This window comes from Podarcis cretensis (assembly GCF_951804945.1).
Source record: "Podarcis cretensis genome assembly, chromosome: 6".
NCBI classification, from domain to species: Eukaryota; Metazoa; Chordata; class Lepidosauria; order Squamata; family Lacertidae; genus Podarcis; species Podarcis cretensis.
Window position 1 is genome coordinate 53,702,750 of NC_137175.1, and position 20,049 is coordinate 53,722,798.

The following is a 20,049-nucleotide window of genomic DNA, read 5'->3' on the forward strand; positions in this document are numbered from 1 at the left end:
TTCTCACAGAGGATATATTTCATCCATTCTTCAGAGCCAACTGTTAGCAACAAGTTACTATGACATGGTGTGAAATGGGAATCAATGAACAATGATGTAGGTCTCCTGCAGGCAGGTGTTTCTGAGCTAATGCTCCTTGTTCACTCCTGTTCTCTGTTTCTGGCACCAGGCTGTCTGATGCAGGTTAATCCACAGCCCTTTTGTAGATGTCCAGTGAGTGAGCATGTGGATGAGGGAGGAACTGTGATCAGATCCACTGTGTCTTCCCTTTCTGCTATTATTTTATTATGGTCCCCCCCCATCTTTTCATCCGAATATTACAAGAAAACAAAAATTCCTTTAGTGCCGAAATCATAAGGAACATTAACATTCTTTGGCTGAAACCCTGGTCACTCATTAATGGAGATCCAGAAAAGCTAAGATCACAGCAATGCACTGACAATACACACCTATTTATGTGCCTATGTTCTTTATGCACATAGACACATGCTCATCCTGTAAAGTGTGATGAGTGCCTAAGGCTGCACCTGGAGATCAGCTTCTCACAATGACGATTGTGTTAGTTTGGAATTGTGGAAACCTTACCAGAATAAACACAGCACATGATTGCATGATCTGTACAGACAAGAGCACACATGGCTTGGAGTAGTATTGATGTGATATACATTACAGACATACCTGGTGTCTTGAAGCATCAGTAGTCTTTAAGGTTTTGGTTACTTATTTATTTAACATAATTCATATACTGCTTGATTGTCGTAAAACCTCAAGTGAGTTTACAAAAAATATTAAAAATTAAAGTTAAAAGCAGGTCTTTAACTACTTTAAAGTAGTTCAAAAACTACTTTAAGGCAGCAAAAACTAAACAACAATGAAAACACATGTAACTTCTACACGTCTGCATAAGCCTGCCTAAACAAAAATGTTTTAAGCAGGCATTGGAAAGAGGACAGTGAAAGTGTCAATAGGCAGGGAGTTCCAAAGTGCCACACTAAAAGATCGGTTTCTTAGAGAATGAGTACTGTATGGCAGATGTAGCAGTGCCAGTTCTGCAGAGCAAAACACTCAAGTGGGTATATATAGGGTAAGGCGATCCCGCAAGTAAACTAGTCCCAACTTGCTAAGTTCTAATAGTAACACATTGAACTTGGTCCGATTTAGAGGCAGGCCTGCTATAAAAATGGTGGAAGGGAGAAGAGAACACTACCTTAAGCTCTTTAGGAAAAAAGGTGAGGTGTAAATGTCATGAATAAATTAGAATGGAATTTCCATCTATGGCTTAATTTTCACAAAAGTAAATTATAACCATGAACATCACATAGGCATTTACACAGTTCCCTGTTCTTGGGCTACTAACAGCCCACCATCAATCATTCTGAGCAGTCAAGTTTATTTACAATGAGTAAGATATTTAAAGGAAGTGGGTAGCAGCTTTTCTTCTTTCTCTGCATTAGTGAGACTGTTATAACCAGCCTCAACTGATCTCCCAGGACAGGTAAGAAGTTCTAGCTTCTTTTCATCAGGGAGGTATTGTCACGTTGCGGTTGCCACTCCACCCTTCCACTCTGCCCTAAGCAAAGCTCCTGTGCCTTTATTGACTGAATGGCAGTAGAAATCTAACAGTGACAGCAATAGTTTTATCTAATGCTGCTCATGCCTGCTGAATATCCACTTAGTAAGCCAAAGCTAGAGGAGCTCTCTCTCACACGCAGCAGCTCCAGCGCTGGGCTGGCCAGGCAAGCAGCCTTTCATTTCTCCATGTGTCCAGGCAGCTGTCTTGCTCAAGATTGCCTGTAAGTCTAAGTGCAAGTCTAAGCATGTTTACCCCAAAATAAGGCCCTCTGGTTTCAATGGGACTTACTCCATTGTAAGTGTGCCTAGGATTGCGGCCTATGGAAAGTCATCTTATGCTGCCTGCTATGTTTTTGTGGACTTCCAAATCCGAGTTACTCTCTCGTCTCCTCTTATTTACCTTCTTAGGTCACCCCCTGGTTCACCTCCACTGTTGTTTCTCAGTATCTCTCCAGACATGAGTAGTGGTATTAGGGCTGCCATACGTCCGGAATTTCCTGGAAATATCTGGGATTCGGCTGTCAAAAATAGTGCCTAGGAGCAAAGTTTGAAAATTGGTCAAAATGTCCAATAGCAGCCCATATCAGAAGTGTAGATTTTTTTGTGAATTTTCCCCAAAATAGCTTCAAATGTTTTTGGGAGATTTTGCTCAACAGTTTTTTGTGTCCGGTTTTCACTTTTTGAAATATGGCAACCCTATTAGCTGTAACCCCTGGCAACGGTGTAAAAGCTGAGGCTTGCTTTGCTACCACATTAGCAGTTCCTGCCCCCTTGAGATTGCCATTACCTGTTCACTCACTTTTTATAGAACACCCATATGATGATGATGATGATCTCAGCTCATTGCGTTCTAGTGTTTTCTGTGTAGTCCTCTATGGTTTCTTCCATAGCCAGTTTTCTTGCAATTTTCTTTTGGTAATAAAATTCAATGGCAGCACCAGCTTGACCTGTGTGGACAGGCAATGCAGGACTGAGGCTTTTAACTGTTCTTGTGCCTTTAATTAACCCTTCCTGTTTTATTGCTTTCCAATGAACAGGAGTCGGGAATTAGTGATAAATTGCATATATATCCACCATTGAAAAGCCTCTATTGCTTGTCTCATGCAGGAGGCTCTAATTACTGCTTTCTTCTCCTCATTTCTTTTAATTGTAGTGATATCTCACATGGGAAGCACTCAGTTCAGTAGTGTTTTATTGACACCTTTATTGGCTGTATACTTTTTTATTGGGTACATGTCACCTCCAGGATCTGACACCCCCCCCCCCCTTTGCCTATGCATACCTGTTGCTGGGGAACAACCCTGAGAGAGGACTGTTGCTCTCATGTCTTGCTTCTGGGCCTCCCATGAACATGTTTGGGAAACAGAATAGTGGACTAGATGGGCCATTTGCCTGATCCTGCAGGACTCTGATTATGTTCCTATCACAGTAAAAATACAGGTCCTTGATTTTGTTTAGTTCTTATGCCACAAGAACTATTATGTCTATTCTATTCTTTTTATATATACTTTTATTGTGCTTTAAACAAATACAGATAAATATAAACAACCAAAATTACAAAAGAAAAATCCTTAATAATAATAATAATGGAAAAAGCTAAAAAAAAAAACTACAAAAAATATCAAAGTACATGGCATAAAACATAAGCTATTATGGGAAAGAAAAAAGGAAAAAGGAAATTTCCTCTAGGAAGGGGCCACTCACATGTTGCACACATGCCAATGCTCTTTGGAAAGATTGCAAAACATGTTATGCGGTGGGACTCCTTTTCCTGTATAATTCTGCTGCTAGGCCATGGAGAACTGCCATTTATTTGGATCACCAGAAAAGAACTGTTGCCCCTCAAGCTGATGGGTAATTGTGAAAATGGAAAGATCTGTGGCTAGAAAAAGGTCAGATTATCTGGATGTAAGTACAGTAATGGGTGCAATTAGTGGCCCTTGAATAAGTCCCTTAAATAAGGCAAGGCAAAACAGCTTGTGCACAGCCAGGGCTTTTTTCAGCCAGAACTTGCCGGAACTCTGTTTCTGCACCTCTCAGGTGGGTGCCAGAAAACAAAGGAGGCAGGCGTGATGAGTTCCAGCCACCTCTTTTTCTAGAAAAATAGCACTGTGCAAAACCATTCCTGCAGAAGATCTCATGGTGAAGTAAATGGCCTTTCTGATATGTGATTAATTCTTTGTACTGGCTATCAACTTTTAAGCAGGGCCATCTTGGCAAACTACTATGTAAAATCACCCAAAACCTTAGATGTCTTCAAGTGATGTAAAATGCTAACTTCCCTTGCCGCTGCTGTATAAAAGTGACAGCAGCACTAGGACCCACCTGGATGGCCCGTTCCACAATGCCACACTCTGAGGGAAGACCCCTTCCTCAGACTGAGGTCCAGGCTGCTCACACCGCCACCACTTTGTCAACGATGAATGGGTGAGCGACAACCCTTCCCTCAGAATAATGCCTGGAGTGCTCTTACAGGTACTTTGTTAGCAGCAGGTGGGTGATCAATTCAGCAGTTGATCAGCTGAGCAGGTGAAGGCGGAAGGGAAGAAGAGTGGTGAACAGATCGTACAGTAGCTCCAGTGACCCGCTGGCTGCCCAATCATTCGCAGGCAGCTCTATGGGCGGGAGATTTGGCCCACGATTCACCGCCTCTCCCAATTTGTTGCCTGAGCCCTGTGGCTCAATGCAGCTCCTGGTAGATCCAGCCCTGCACTTAGCTTCCCATAATCAAGGTGGCAGGAGAGAAAAGAGAAGTGATATTTTCCTCCCTGGGTGTTATTTCTCTCTGTGTCTCAGCTGCTGCCTGCATGAGGCACAGACAAGGCAGCCATGACAGTCTCCTACACCTTGAAAGTGGCCAATGCTCGCTTTGGGGGCTTCTCCAAGCTACTTTTTCGTTGGAAAGGGAGCATCTACAAGCTGCTCTACAAGGAGTTCATTGTCTTCGTCTTGCTTTACGGAACACTAAGTGTCATCTACCGGTAAGTTGGCAATATCCTGTTTAATGGAATGAAACCTCTCCAGGGGGACATAGTTAAAGACGTCTGAAATGGTTGAAGAACGTAAAATTGCTGTTCTTTTTTTAGGAGCATTCAATGTTGTGGTACTTTTGCTCTCAACTTTCAGAGCTTCCTTACCAATCTGCTTGCCCCACTTTAAACCAACCTCAGAATTACACTGTTTAGTGGGAAGGAAGGCTTCCAGGGGTGACTTTCTTGCTGGGCCTTTCTCTGCATTACAATTGCATTCCACGCAGCCCACCAGGTCATTTATATGGGGATTTCTTTCCATCACAATCATGCTCTTTCCAGACCACCAAATGGGCTGCAAGGAGACCAAATACATGGTGCTCCCCACCCCCCTGCGACCCCTGAAGCAAAATTTGGCAGTGCTCAAGGGGCAAATTTGGCTGTGGGAGGCAGACTGAATACCTGCAGTGGGCTACACAGATGGCCTGCAAAGGGCTATGGGTTGTCCTCATGTGTTTTAAATATTGTGTTTTTAATATTTTGTTGGGAGTCACCCAGACTGGGCCAGCCCAGTCATATGGGAGACATATAAATAAAATAATAGTAATAGTAATCATTCTAGTAAATAAATCAAATTGTTCTAACATTCAGGAGAATCTGTTTCCCCTGAGCATTATTAGTTGGCCAGGATGGGTGAGTGGGGTATTGTTGGATTCTGCTGAGAAGGGTAGAGCTTAGACTACAGAGACTGCCACATTTATGCCTAGAGGCTCATGCCCTGCAACCCATAAATGACTTAAGCCCCAAATATCTGAAAGACCACCAATGTCAGAATTGATGGAGTGTTTAAATCAGCAGAGACCTCTTGGTAGGGCTTTGAGGGTTTGAAGGGTACCACCTTCCCAAGAAGGCATTATCTGTAGCAGCCCCTAAGTTGTGGAGGTCCCACCCCACAGGGGTGTGTCTGGCACGTTCTTTATATAGCTCTTAGCAAATGCTGAAGATACATCTCTGTACCCTGGCCTTTGATATCAGTGCTGTGTATTTTTGGGACTATTCCTGTGACTGCAATTTGTTTTAGCTGTTTTTAATACAGAATTTTAAATAGTTGTAACCAGCCCTAGGACCTGCTAGTGAAATCTGTTGGAGGTGGTATTAGTGTTGTGTTGTTGTTGTTTTAATATTCCTTGTATCCTTGAAAGAATCCTATTGTTTGCCATAGTGACAGTTATTTTGGTACTTAACCAAGCAGAGGGATTGCTTTGGCAGGGACAGAGAAGAGCCCTGGCTCCTGTTTAATTGAAGAAGAATGTTTATATCATGAGAGAGTTCAAGCCTGTTATTCTTCCCCGTCTCCTGTAGGCACCTTCTGAATGTGGATCAGAAACGTCTCTTTGCAAAGGTGGCTGAATACTGCAACCGCTCAACTGACCTCATCCCTCTGTCCTTCGTCCTAGGTATGATTATGTACCTGCTCTTGATAGGAGGCCTTGTTGCTATGGTTTCTTGATTGCTTGCTTTAATTAAGGCCAGATGCATACATTTGGCAAAAGCCCCTTTAATCTTTCGATTGCACAGAATCCCAAATTATTTCCCATTGGGAGGTACCACAAATCAGTGGCAGAGCTCATGGTATGCATCCTGGAGTGAATGAGGAATCAGATGATCTGAAGGACTCTTGCCATAGACCACTCTAAAAGTCTTGCTCTGAATTACTGCGGAGGCTGACCCTGATTTTTGTGTGTGTGCGTGTGTGAAAGTGAGATTAATGCAGCAAACACCACATCACGAAAAAAGAAATGTGAGTGGTGTCACAAAACGAAAAAAGGGAAGTTAAAAAGTAGGAGGTGGATAATTAAAATGGAAAAGGAAGTGACAGCTTGACAGGTGAGAGAGTTTATGTTTAAACGATGTACAGCTAGGGCTGCAAAAATGCACAATGAACATGCCTGACTCTCCTGAGTAAACAGACCTAGTTTTCACATTAGAAGAGTCTATATCAGAAATGCAAGCCTATATTGATCTGCTTAAAAATGATTCCCTTATGAATTTTCATTGCCTTTGCAAAACTTTACTGTAAAAAGGTCAACTAAAGTAAAACTGCAGTTCTCCCTAGCCTGAATTATTAGGTGTTGACTTGCTATTCCTAGAAGGAAGGCATTAGAAGGAGTAAACAATGACTCTCCATGCAGGCCAGGTGTTCTTTCGAGCTTCCAAGAAGCCTATATCATGCCATAGCAAGCATTGGAAGGGAAGGGTAAGATGGGACAACCCTTATATTAGGCATATGGGTAGCTGCCTCAGGCAGAAGATACTGATGACTAAGGACCAGAGTTGAGGTGTTAGAAGGCAGAGATCTGTGTGTACCATGGGGCCTGCCCTGCACTTACTAAGCTAGCCTTCAGGCATGGTTGAGGTTGCTGGCACATCAGTACTATTGTCGACTCTGTTTCCATACATGCAATATGCAGGTGGGGTGGGAAGAGGAACCCTCTTGTTCTTTGTCTGGATGGGAAACATACCATTTTTTTCCCTCATAGGAAAGCTTCAAGAAGGGAAAATGGGAGGGCAGGGGGGAAACCCAGTGGTTTTGAATGTGTTGATCTTTTGTTTATATGTGCAAATCTAGATAAGAGCAAGGGTTGGTTTTGCCTCCATGCCTGCCAGAATCCCTGAATATAACTCTTTGCACTTCCCTGTTTTGTATGGCTGCTGTTTGGTTTTTGATTCAGCCACAGCCTGAAAAATGCTCTTATTTCTTTCCAAGAGTGTTAACTCTTTAAAAAAGAGTGAAATTTCAGCAGATAAGATCGGTACTCAATTGAAGATTATGACAAATCCTAAGCACCCTGGCAATTTCCTAGAAAAATGGTTCCCACCATTAACATGTGTGGATGCTTTGAAGGATTTTTGTAAATAAACTGCCTCTAAATTGTGATTAGGGGGACGCAGGTGGCGCTGTGGGTTAAAGCCTCAGCGCCTAGGACTTGCCGATCGAAAGGTCGGCGGTTTGAATCCCTGCGGCGGGGTGCGCTCCCGCTGCTTGGTCCCAGCGCCTGCCAACCTAGCAGTTCGATAGCACCTCTGGGTGCAAGTAGATAAATAGGGACCGCTTACCAGTGGGAAGGTAAACGGCGTTTCCGTGTGCGGCTCTGGCTCGCCAGAGCAGCGATGTCACGCTGGCCATGTGACCCGGAAGTGTCTCCGGACAGCGCTGGCCCCTGGCCTCTTAAGTGAGATGGGCGCACAACCCCAGAGTCTGTCAAGACTGGCCCGTACGGGCAGGGGTACCTTTACCTTTACCTTTAAATTGTGATTGCAGACTTCTGCATTAAGTATTACAGAATTTTATTTGCCTAACAAGAAACAGCAAGCTATGAGGTACACAGTATATTGAAACTTTTCGTTACCAAATTCTAAATGTAAAAAATAATTTGACAACTTCATAAATCTTTAGTTTTGTAGCTTTCATAAATGTTTTTGCTTCTTTTGTAATGACCAACCAACAAAAAGGGAAGTGAAATTTTGTCTTGTGTCATACAGATAAGTTCTTTCACAATTCCTTACCAAATTATTTGACAAGTTAACCAACTCCTAGAGCTCAAATGGGTAGAATGTTTCTGCTCTCAGTGCCAACGTGCTAAAATGGCAGTTCATTATGCCTGATGACTTTGCCTCATGCTCTCTCACTGTCTCCAAGTCCTCATCCCTCATCCATCTCTCTCTCCTGGCAGGTTTCTATGTCACACTGATCGTGAACCGCTGGTGGGCGCAGTATACCAGCATTCCTCTGCCAGACCAGCTCATGTGCGTCATTTCCAGCAATGTGCATGGGAAGGATGACAAGGGCCGCATCTTGCGCCGCACTCTCATCCGTTACGCCAACCTCTCCTCTGTGCTCATCTTGCGCTCGGTCAGTGCTAGAGTCCTTAAGAGATTCCCCACTATGGACCACTTAGTTGAAGCTGGTGAGTTTAACTTGGGGAAAGGAACAGGATGGTCTGGGAGTCTCCTTTTATTAGTCTTTCTAAGGTGCCACAGGGATCAAGAGATTATTCCACCAGAACTTATTATGACCCAGTGTCACTGACTGGTGGCCCCTGAACCTCTTCCCAGTATCAAGGAGCAGATGGAGAGGCAGTGCTCCAACTTTCCCTTGCTCTCTTGCAGGTTTCATGACACAAGATGAGCGCAAGAAGTTTGAGAGTCACTACTCAGACTTCAACAAGTATTGGATCCCTTGTGTGTGGTTCACTAATCTAGCAGCCCAAGCCAGGCGGGAAGGAAGGATCCGGGATGACGTGGCACTCAGATTGCTCATAGATGTAAGTATTGCAGTCAAATTGCTTTACCAGCTATGCAAACGTGAAATAACCACCTGTCTTTCTCTATCCAGGAACTGAACCTCTACCGCTCCAAATGCAGCATGCTTTTCCACTATGACTGGATAAGCATCCCCTTGGTGTACACACAGGTGAGCAAGGAGCACTCCACATCCTCTGGATACTCTTGCACATCTCAATGCTCATCTCTCAGTAGCAGTTTTGTTCCTACAAGTAGACTAAAGGTTACTTTTCCCATACACTTTCTAAATCTCTCTCTTGGTGCATCTCCACAGCACAACTCTACTTAGTTTTATTTAACATCTCATTTTTTTATTGCAGAAGAAAGGAACAAGTTTCCAGCTCCAAAATATTTGATGTTCGTTGGGAAACAGCTGACTAACAAGCTGGGAAATAGATCAGTTTGTGAAAGTGCCAGTTTAATTGTTTTTGAATTGGTAGGGTGCGCAGGACATGCTAGCGCATAATGTGCAGACCTCCTGTACTGTAGAATGTTTTGGTTTCTGCAATGAAAAGCATAGTTCCACGATGCTCTCTTGAAACTCTGGCAAATGTTTAACAGCCGCTTCTCCACAGGTGGTCACCATTGCTGTCTATTCCTTCTTTGCTTTGTGTGTGATTGGGCGTCAGTTCCTACAACCTGTGGACCCAAGTCAAAACAAAACAATGACAAAAAAAGATGAGGACCTAGATCTGTATGTTCCCTTACCTACTCTTCTACAGTTCTTCTTCTATGCTGGTTGGCTGAAGGTAAGGATGTTGGCTCCCATTTTCCATGCAGATGGCTTCATCTGACTTGATCTCCAGTCTTCAAATTATAAGAGATGGGGTGCTGAGACAGAGTTGGTGTGAGCATCATTGCATTGTTTGAACCAGATGGGAAGATTCAGCTCAGGAGGCTGTCCCCATCTGCAGATTCTGTCGCTTCTGGATATTACAGTACTGTAAAGAGAAGTGGGCTGTGGGTGTTCTTCCATTCCAGCCTCGATTCCACTCTCCCTGTCATTGAGTCAATTCCTGAATGAGCATGCGCAATTCTCGTTGGGCTGGTTTATTGCAGTTCCTCCCCTAATGGTCCCTACCCTGAAGGTGTTTTAAACCTTTGCACACTGTAAGGTTCCCCCAGCCTGCTGTTACCTCTCCTTGTAGCAGGGTGGTAGTGATTTGCCTACACAAACAACACTCACAGCCTAAATGCTGGAAATAAAGGGAGCAAAGACTTGCAACAGAAGGTGCAAGTCAGATGCTCACCTGAAGAAGTAAACTGTTCTGATTGTGGATGCTCAGTCTCCAGCCTTCCTGTTTACTGGGGAAGGTCTGCAGAGGACTTCTGCTTGTGCCCACTGGAGTAGAGTCCTCCATAAGATCAAGGGCCCCAGTAAATCGCAATGGGGGCGGTTTCGTGCACATGGGGATGCTAAAGGGTTGCATGTGCAACACGCCACCCACCCCATTCACAGTTTGAACATTTGTGTGTTCAGGCATGAACATGGCTAAAATACAGCAGCTTCACTGTTCTGGATTGCAAGCACTGTTTTGTGTGTGTGTGTGTGCACACTGTCATTTTGGATAGGAACCAGCACCCAAAGAACTAGCAAGCATATTAGTATATGCAACACAGCAGCTCAGCTACCTCTTTAATACTTTTTAATCACATCAAAGCAGAATGCTTTGCAATGTTTGGTTCTGTTTTCCAGAGAATGCCATTGGCAGTGAAGACAAGCTAGATGAGACTGTGCTTAGAAGGGCTGCCTGCTAAAATTTACAAAAAAGGATAGCCCTAATGCCACTCAGTTCCCTCCCACATTCAAATATGGAATATTCATATGCTACACCTTTCTTTTCCTATAGGTGGCAGAGCAGATAATTAATCCCTTCGGAGAGGATGACGATGACTTTGAAACTAACAAATTGATAGACAGGAACCTTCAAGTGAGTCTTAAAACAAAGGCCTAGTCACACTTCACACAGGTATATCCAGCATACAACTTGGCGCCCTGGGTGTTTGGGTATTTTTTCATATAATGCTTAATGACTGCCATGCTGGCCTGAAAAATCTGGTAAGCTATTTGTCATCTATACTGTTCTACCTCTGTGTATACCTTCTTTCCCATTTCTGCTCTCCAGTCTGAACCTTTAACTTTCTCTAAACTTTTTATGCAAAGCAATGGATGCAGAATAGACCATATATCAAAGAATCAATTGTCTTTACCCACATGCTGAATATAGCGCCCTGAATATTCAGTTTGTCTATTAATGCTCCCCTTCCCACTTTTGACAGGATACTTTCCTTGATAGTACACACAATCCCCTTGTAGGCTTGGACATAAACCAGTTCACCTTTTATTGGGACAACCAATTGCTTACTTCAAATCTCTAGTAACACATAGAAAAAGTGGCACTTAGAGTGAGGCAATTTGTACTTTTTGTAGTATCATGAGGAACATTCTAAGATCTTGTTAATTGGATCTTTTTTCCCTGGTTATTAAATGATTTTTGTTTTACAGATCTGCAAGTCACTTTGAGACTTTGATTTTTGTTTTACAGATCTGCAAGTCACTTTGAGACTTGTACAAAGCAATGAATAAATGTAATCAATCTTAGTAATACAGGCATAAAGGGTGCAACTGTCGATCTGAGACAGAAGCATTTTTATTTAGCTGCCTCTTATATTGCTGGTGTTCTTTTGATACTTTTTCCTATTGAGAACCTTGTGTTAAAGCACAACTGTAATTAAAGCACAATTGTAATTAAAGCAATTACAAGTCTTATGCAGGTCTTTGATGAGAAATATTCCTTTGTCTGCTCAGGTGTCTTTGCTTTCAGTGGATGACATGTATCAGAACTTACCACCAACTGGAAAAGACAAATACTGGAATGAATCTACAGCTCAGCCCCCATACACAATTGCCACAGTGGCAGAGACCTTGAAACCTTCCTTCATGGGTTCTACCTTTGACATGCGGTAAGTTCAGCTATGTTGCCATGGCAAAAGGCTGACAACCTGAGCCTGGCAACTTTGTCAAATACAATCTCTTCCATCAGCTATAAGGGAGGGGACCATTTTCCTGGATTGCATTTTACCATCTCAGCCTTTACTTATAGAGCTTTTACAATTAGCCCTGAATCCAGTGTTAAGAGGGAATATTTACACAATGCATAATGAACACAGGATGCATACTGTGAGCAACAGGGCCACATCCAAAAATGGCAAAGTGGCCTAATCCAATCCTGGTTAGCTAACAGGCCCAACCACTTTTTAGAGATACAAGAACCTACAACAATATCAGATCATTTGGTAAGATTGTATGAATGCATCCACCCCACTGTTGCATCATTTTCCTTTGAATTTCATAGTAGGAAATCTGACCATTCTGATGGTATGGGCTAATTTCAGTGCTTCAATCAGGTGTATGTTTACTTCACCCAGTCTGTTCCCCTTCTGCAGGATGAGTGATGACCCAGAGCAGAGCCAGCAGGTGGAAGCATCACCCAGCATGAGCCGCATTCAGACTCCCCTGCTCAACCGCTTCCTCACTGCAGCTGCCTCTCCTGCAGTCAGCCTCAAAAATTTTGGCAAGGGCAGTCGGATTCAGCATCCCCAGCTACTGCGCCTAAGGACTGAGGGCACTTTCCCCTCTTCCAGCCCCAGCTTCTATCGCAGGGAAGATCCTGAAGCAGTTGGTCGCATTGACGAAGAAGACATGGAAGATGAAGAGACCAGACTTAGTGAAACCTCCTCCCCTGGCTCCCACCTCAAAGTCCCCCATAAGAACACAAACGCTGAGAATCTGAGAAAAGAGCTGCCCAGCATTACAGTGGTGGAGCCCCCAGATGAGATCAGTATCAGTGACCAACCATCTAACTAAGGCCCAATCCTTTTAAGGCAGAATTTAGGACTAATGTCCCACTCAAGCCACACAGGTCCAGTATATACAAGAGAAACTTGCCCTATCTAAACATGCATACATCAAGGGATAAAAACACTAATGCCAAAGATTTGCAGCTGCCCATTCTCATACTGAAAGCCACGCACTCAAAATAGGAAGAAAGTACTGACATATGAACACACATACAAACATCATCCTTTTACCTAGCAGGGTTGTCCTTGAACAGGTAAAAAAAAAGCTTGAATAAACAGGTACTTGCAGTGATGCAGCTTTTTGGAATCAGCACTCAGTTGAAGAGTTAATTTAGTTTATTTTATTTATATTTATCGAACAAATCTAAGAAATATTGATTTTACATACTGTATAAATAGCTGAAAGGTTTTTTCAATAGAGAAATGTGTGTGGTTAAACTGAAATGTCGGAGGAAATTCTAGGGAAGCACAATGAAACAAATTCAAAGCTTACTTTCAAAATGTTTATTGTAAGGCTGCAATCCTATACTTATTTACCTGAGTTAATGAACTCAAAATAATTTACTTCTGAGTAAGCATGTACAGGATTACTCTCTCCCTCCTCCTATTAGTATAAATATCATATTTATTAGTAAATAGGTCAATGGGGCTTATTTCTTAGTAAGCATATTTGAAAGTGCAGCCTGAGAAGGGGCTATGAATGAAGGCATTGAAATCTGACCATATGAGCATTCCTAGAGCTATACACACAAAATAACTTAGGATAATCTCCTGAATAAGTTAACTCCAACTTTGATTTTAGACTATTACTGTAAAATTTTAGTAGTGGGATGAGCACTGTATCTAGCTGCATATGCTTTCTGTAAAGTTATGCGGAAGTCTGGAGATTTGCTATCTGTCCAAACCCATATAAGCAAGCCATTTATTTGTCTGGTATGTTCTTAGAGATCCATGCTCCCATTCATAGAACTGGTCCTTACCCTCTCAAACTGATGAAAATGTATCTTGTTAGAAGATAGTATTGTTCCCAGCCTTCGAAAGGACCAGACTTTTGGAAAGAGGCCTGGCCCTTCTGCTAGAAGGGAGTTAATCTTGCACTGGAATGAGACCAGAATGTCACGAAGAAGACAATCTAGACACTTAGCAGTGCACCAGTTGTTTTGTCGCTAAATGTAAAAAATTCAACTAACAGCTTCCAATTTGGGCAGTTCAACTGCCAACAACAAACGCATTAATAATTTTCTCAGCTTCCATTCATTAATACCCTGTGCACATACCTAATCATTAGAAATATATGCTATGCATTGGAAGAGGATGAAGGCTCTGAAAATCTGTTCTCCATGGGGCCACCAAAAGCCGGATATTTTGAAGTGCACACTACAAAGCTCATGTTGCAAGGGAACTGGGAGAATAGAAGACAACACACCTGTGCTGCTGACATTTATAGCGCCATACTGTATAATGAGAGTTCATCATACCTAAATATAGAGCTTCAACCCTATTCAGGGAAACTTAACAGTTATTAACTTTAAGACTTGGGCAATTTAGCAAAGACGTAAATGCAAAGCAAAACTTTGCTGCTGTTATACTACAGAGTACTCAACACACAAATCAAACAACCATGGCAGATTGATGGTCATTAAGTCCTTAGTTACTTATATACTATTCTAAACAAAAGTGAACCCACACCCCCTCAATGCATGTTCGAGGGAGTAGTATTAGTAGGCATGCCCGATGGCATTTGGAGACTACCAATTCTACACCGTGAAGAATCCCGTTCAGCAATCCTGCCTGCCAAAATCACAGCTCTAAGGGTGGCATTTTAGTATAGTGGTAAGGAAAAGCCTGACCCGACCATTACAACAGCATGTGCTTTTTAAGGCGGATGAAGCTTCCAAGTCAAACAACTTTCACTCATTTTTTTAAAAAAAACTTCCATACAAGCATACTTAGTGTTAATGCACTAGCTCCTAAACAGGAGGAAGCAACTGCTCCCTGGGTTTTTAGTATCAATGTAGAACAGCAGCTAAACAAATGCCTGGCCTTAGTATTTTGTCCAAACCCAGGATCCTGGTTAATGTGTCTCTTCCTTAACCACAACGTGTAACCACAGGACAAACATTGGCTACAGTTCATGGTTAAGGAGGAGAAACCCTAACTAGGATCCCAGGTTTAGAAGACATATTAAGACAAACCTTGCATTAGCTTTCATCCCATAGCACTTAAAAATCCTGGGAGGAAGCTAAGTAGGTGTGAGCTCCTCGTCAGCAACCAACACGTTCACATGGTCACAGTAAACCATACTCAAGTCTTTGCCTCACTGTCCATAAATAATCACATCAATCATTTATACAAGACTGTAGGTATTTATTCAGCACATTAGATACAGTGACTGTTCATTTGCCTTTCCTGGCTTTGATCTTCCTCAGGTAGAATTCTAGTTCCTTGCCTTCCAGAAGGTATCCATCTGCTCGACCACACTGCCCAGGCCGGGAGGCAATACAAGCTGCAAAACGAAATCATATTAGAAATGGGGAAGTATCAAGTAAGAAGAACTGGGCTGCTTTTCCCTGTGTAATGTACTTCTTGCCAGTCTTTCATGCCAGGACATCATTGCTAACCTCTTGAGACAAAGCAATTTAATGCTAATGAATCCATCTTTTTTCCAAATTGGGGTGGGTGGGAGGATCATACCATCTCCCCTCCCCAAGTTGCTAAGGAACCACCAAACCATCCTGAAGTCACCTTCAGAATTTGAATTGTCACCACTTGCATTCAGCAGCAGAACTGGACAAAGTTTTCGTCACAAGGCCAACTTCAAAACACCAGGGAACACAATGTTGCCTGCCACTTGAATGACTTTACACATGTGGCAATCGTGGTTGAGAAAAGCCTGTAACACTTTTCTAGTAGAGTCTCTCAGCTTTTGCCAACTACTATTCCAAGAGTTGAATGAGCAAATCAGCAATGCAAAGTCAGATTTGCTGAATTAGTACCATAGGGTTTCCTGAAATCCAGAAGGTAATAAAATGCAATTTTATAATAACTATAAAACAGCATCCACCCACCACAGCACCTAGGCTACTGGCAAACACAGCACCCTTTCCTTTTTCAGAGTCTCACCAAGTAGCTTCCCTTGCTGGAACTGCTCCTCCAGAAGACTACTGATCTTCGCATTCTTTTTTCTTTCATCATACTTCTTCTGAATTTTCTTTGAACGCTTCTTGTTTAAGATTTCTTCTTCCTCAGGAGTCTGGAACAAGAGCAGAAGCATGTGAATAGAACTGGAGTTCAACTGATAGTCAGTTCCCATAATTTCACCCATTTAATGTCTATGTAATTGGTTTTTGTAACCAACATAGAAGTCTCATTTGGCATTAAGCAGTATATAATTTACTAACAAGTGATTGAAGGAGCTTGAATGAGCTGGTTATGTTTAGCCTGGAAAAGAGGAGATAGCCATCTTCAAGTATTTTAAGGGCTGTCACATGGAGGAGGGAGCATGCTTGTTTTCTCCTGCTCTGGAGGGTAGAACTCAAACCAATGACTTCAAGTTCCAAGAAAGGAGATTCAGACTAAACATTCAGAAAAACTTTGACAGTAAGAGCTGTTCAGCAGTGGAGACGTGGTGGACTTTCCTTCCTTGGAGGTTTTTAAACAGAGGTTGGATGGCCATCTGTCATGGATGCTTTAGCTGAGATTTCTGCATTGTAGGGGGTTGGACAACATGACCCTTGGGGTCCCTTCCAACTGTCAAGATTTTATGATTACAATATTGAGGATCTGAGCCTGGCCAAGTGACAAGTAATAGAAAGAGCCAGTACCTGCACTGTGTACATTAAGAATTCATTTAACTTTCTGCATTTTTAATTCAAAACATCTGTACCCATATCAGCAAAGAGATGCTGTAACTGGACAAGAACCAACAATGGAGGGTGGTCAGATGTCTTCTTCAGATTAATGTCAGTCATCACTCTCCATTCAGAAGCAGAACTGGACAAAGGTATCCTCACCAGAAGACAGAAGAACCCTAAACTCTAGGGCACAGTGGCTGAACACTTAACAATTAAAAAGCACAGGGCAACCATGTGCCTCTGCAGACCCACTCAATACATACCAACTTGGCACCCTTTTTGCGCCCGAGTGGCAAGGCATAGTGGGCTTCATACCACTGTCGGTATGGTGTGCTGTCAATAAGGACAATGCAATTTTTGACCAGGGTCTTTGTGCGCACCAATTCATTGTTAGACGCATTGTACACTACGTCAATGATTCTGGTTTTGCGGGTACAGCCTGTAAAGAGAAGAGACCATGTTACAAATTCCAAGAACAAAATACAAATCCATGGCAAAAGAGCCTCTCATGTACATAAAAACCATAGGCCCCGAAATCCCCTTGGAGGTTGATGTTTACAGGATCTATACAGCTTCTGCTTTAAAAATACAGCTGTGAAGTTTCTATTACATCTACTTTTAAAACACCCATTTAAAGATCATGAGGAAAATCGGAATTTGCATACTACAATTTGGAAAGAATTTCCGCAGACCCAAGTTTAACCAACCCACTCTTTCTGCAAACCTCAGCTTTTAAAAAATATAATCTGCTACAGATCAGTACCATAGGGAAGGAGCATTTTCTGCACTTACTACTGTAAGACAAAACATCAGCATAGAAGCAGTCCTAGAAATGTGCAGTATTTCCCAATTTCAGTAGTACAACTTATCCCCTTCTGTGAAAGGCAAATGCTTTACAAACAACTCCCTGTCTGTGAATGGGTTGTGTACTGGGCCTTCACACATTGGCAGAGCGCACATAAGCCCACCCCGCCCCCTTCCAGGTCGAAAACAACCCACGTGTTGAAGGTTCCACGTCAACTGAACGTGTGCCTGTACCTTCTGTTTTTAAATTTATGATTACCTTTTGCCTTTGGAAGATAGTCTGGAATATTGGTCATAAGCCAATGGTCTACAATCAATTAATGAAAAGGTGTGTTCCAATTGCCCATCTGCACAAAATTTTAATGATCAAGTTCAATATTAAATATGGAATGGTGGAAATACAGAATCTGCAATCAAGTGAATAATCTCCACCAATTAGAAAAAAATAGTAACAAGATTGTAATCTGACACTTCCATAAAGTAAGAAACTTTGGGCAGACTAACCCAAATAGGTGCTCAAAGGCACCAATAAGGAATCACACTCAATGTACACTCAGTATTTGATTTTCGCAGCAGGGGATTTTCTTTGCCTGTTATATTGTCTCTGTAGCCACAAAATGTTTAGACCAGGCCTCCTCCCTTCTTGTCCCTTGAAGTTTTTCAATCCATCTTTAACATCTCACAGCATTACTCAATGTTTAACAGCATCTGTGATCAAAATCAATTCACACAATAAAATTCTTGGGAAAATACACCTCAAATGTAGTATACAAACCATTTTGTTTGCCCTTTAAATTTACATAACCGCCCTTGAAGCAACAATGCACTCACTCAGGGTAACTATGACACCACCATCACCGAGAGTTTAGGAATTCACCAAAACTCTCTTAAGGTCAAAGTTATCATCACTGTTCTCTTGTTTTAGCTTCCAGGTCACTAGTATGTACCATCCTAGCTAATGCCACACAGAGGAGCCATTTTGCACTTACATTCAGACCCCCAAGAGAAGTTTCCAACATCGAGACGCAGAGCACGGTATTTTTTATTCCCTCCACGTACCCTTACTGTGTGAATTCTCCTAGGTCCAATCTACAACAAAAGAGAACAGACTAGGTCAAACCACACGGGTACACAGCACTAAAATCTTCTTACAAATACTCAAACCACATGGCAACATGGTCAGTGTAACTATGACAACCCCTAGCATTGGTGAGTGCAACAATGACCAAAACGGTCTCGCATCCACCTAAGGTGTAGCTCTCATCACTCCAGTTGCCTCCAATTCCAAATATAATGGTTCAGATCTACTTATTTATGCAACTACTCCAGCACACCAGACTTTGGACTTGTGTTTAACTCCCCATGCTGCACTAAGGGGAAATTCAGATGCAATTTGTGAAATGGCATATTTGTGGTGTGCTTCAGTTGCTTGAAGTCAAACATCCCACCAAGAGTGCCCCTGCAGTTGTATGAACACAAAGTAGACTGGATCCTGGTCCATACATATAAGTACAAGAAAGAAATTGCTGCATGCTACTCACAGTCAGAAAAATAAACTCTGGAGCACACTTACTACTGGGAAATTCAGGGGCACACTTTTATTATGTTATAATTTATGAGTTGTACTCTGATTATAGTCTAATTTTTGCACATTCATACTACTTCCATGTCAAGCACACAAAAATAAATTACTATATTTTATAACATGAGCCTTTGATGACTCTAAACTAGGATAATCCCATACGATCAGCATTTTAAAGTGTGCTCTTTCAGGTTACTCAAGAACCAAGAACCCCTGCAATGAATACTGAGGGGTCCTGAGCAGTGCATGGAGGTCTCAAGTACTTCAAGAAACATATACTGTATATGCTTTCTAATCTAAACAGGGATTTTGAAGTCATAAGCTGAGCACCAAAGACACAAAGAGACAGCGAGCTGCACAAGTAATTATTCGCTACAGGCACATACTTTGGTATTGGCAGGGGGTCGCCCCAACTCATACTTCCTCTTCTTGTGGTAGGGCTTTCGCTTTCCCCCGGTCTTGCGGCGCTTGTGCCAGTTGTCCCTGGAGATACCTGAGCGGACAGAACAAAAGCCAAATGATGAAGACGAGCGCGCGACACAGAGCAGGGCCTTTTCTCCTCAGCCGACTGCAAGAGTTCCTTATGCCCAGAGTTACTCAGCTCTCCAAGGTAAAAAATGTCTCCGCACGGCATTCTCGGTGGAAGATGCTTCATCACAGCAACACGGGGCAAAGGAACGCGACGGGGGCCCTTGGCTCAACGCCAGTGGGAGGCCGCTTCCCGCAGACCCTTCCTCTAAGGTAGGCAGCCAACGCGTCAAAATGGCAAAGGCACGCAGGCCCAGGCACAACCTGCGGCCGAGGCGGGGCCCAACCATGAAAGCGGCAAAAAGGAGCCACCGGCCCAAATAGACCCTGCATTGAATCGTGCAAACGCCCCCGTCCCCCATTACTTGAGCTGCATCCCCGCTGGATCGACCACCTGGCCGGATGGGAACGGATTGAAGGACCTCACCCTCCAGCTTCCCAAGCTACTCACCCATCCTTCTCCGGAGGCGCCGACTGCAAAGAGAAGGCCGCAAAGCACCACGGGGCGGTTTGTTGCCCGTCAAATCTCGCGATG

At 42.9% G+C, this 20,049-nt stretch overlaps 2 protein-coding genes and 1 long non-coding RNA gene across 4 annotated transcripts; 1 reads left to right on the forward strand and 2 right to left on the reverse strand.

Annotated features, from left to right (window-relative positions):
• The first annotated feature begins 1,442 nt into the window (after window positions 1-1,442).
• Window positions 1,443-15,217, forward strand: BEST4 (bestrophin 4). 2 transcript variants are annotated; one of them, XM_079980397.1, is made up of 10 exons: window positions 1,443-1,495; window positions 4,369-4,553; window positions 5,904-5,998; window positions 8,276-8,509; window positions 8,712-8,866; window positions 8,938-9,015; window positions 9,461-9,634; window positions 10,736-10,816; window positions 11,695-11,849; window positions 12,333-15,217. In XM_079980397.1, exons 2-10 carry the CDS (start codon window positions 4,402-4,404, stop codon window positions 12,751-12,753), a joined length of 1,545 nt encoding a protein of 514 aa, XP_079836523.1. In that variant the 5' UTR covers window positions 1,443-1,495; window positions 4,369-4,401; the 3' UTR covers window positions 12,754-15,217. The 2 variants fall into 2 exon arrangements, with proteins under 2 accessions (XP_079836523.1, XP_079836524.1); XM_079980398.1 differs by lacking the exon at window positions 1,443-1,495 and having other exon boundaries at window positions 3,533-4,553.
• On the reverse strand, window positions 9,287-11,778 carry LOC307218361. The gene is made up of 2 exons (XR_013839946.1): window positions 11,648-11,778; window positions 9,287-9,524 (listed from the first exon to the last, which is right to left on the reverse strand). It is a non-coding gene; the product is annotated as an uncharacterized lncRNA (long non-coding RNA).
• RPS8 (ribosomal protein S8) lies at window positions 15,093-20,016 on the reverse strand. The gene is made up of 6 exons (XM_079980577.1): window positions 19,966-20,016; window positions 19,373-19,479; window positions 18,394-18,493; window positions 16,864-17,039; window positions 15,870-15,999; window positions 15,093-15,252 (listed from the first exon to the last, which is right to left on the reverse strand). Exons 1-6 carry the CDS (start codon window positions 19,967-19,969, stop codon window positions 15,143-15,145), a joined length of 627 nt encoding a protein of 208 aa, XP_079836703.1. The 5' UTR covers window positions 19,970-20,016; the 3' UTR covers window positions 15,093-15,142.
• Window positions 20,017-20,049: the final 33 nt, after the last annotated feature.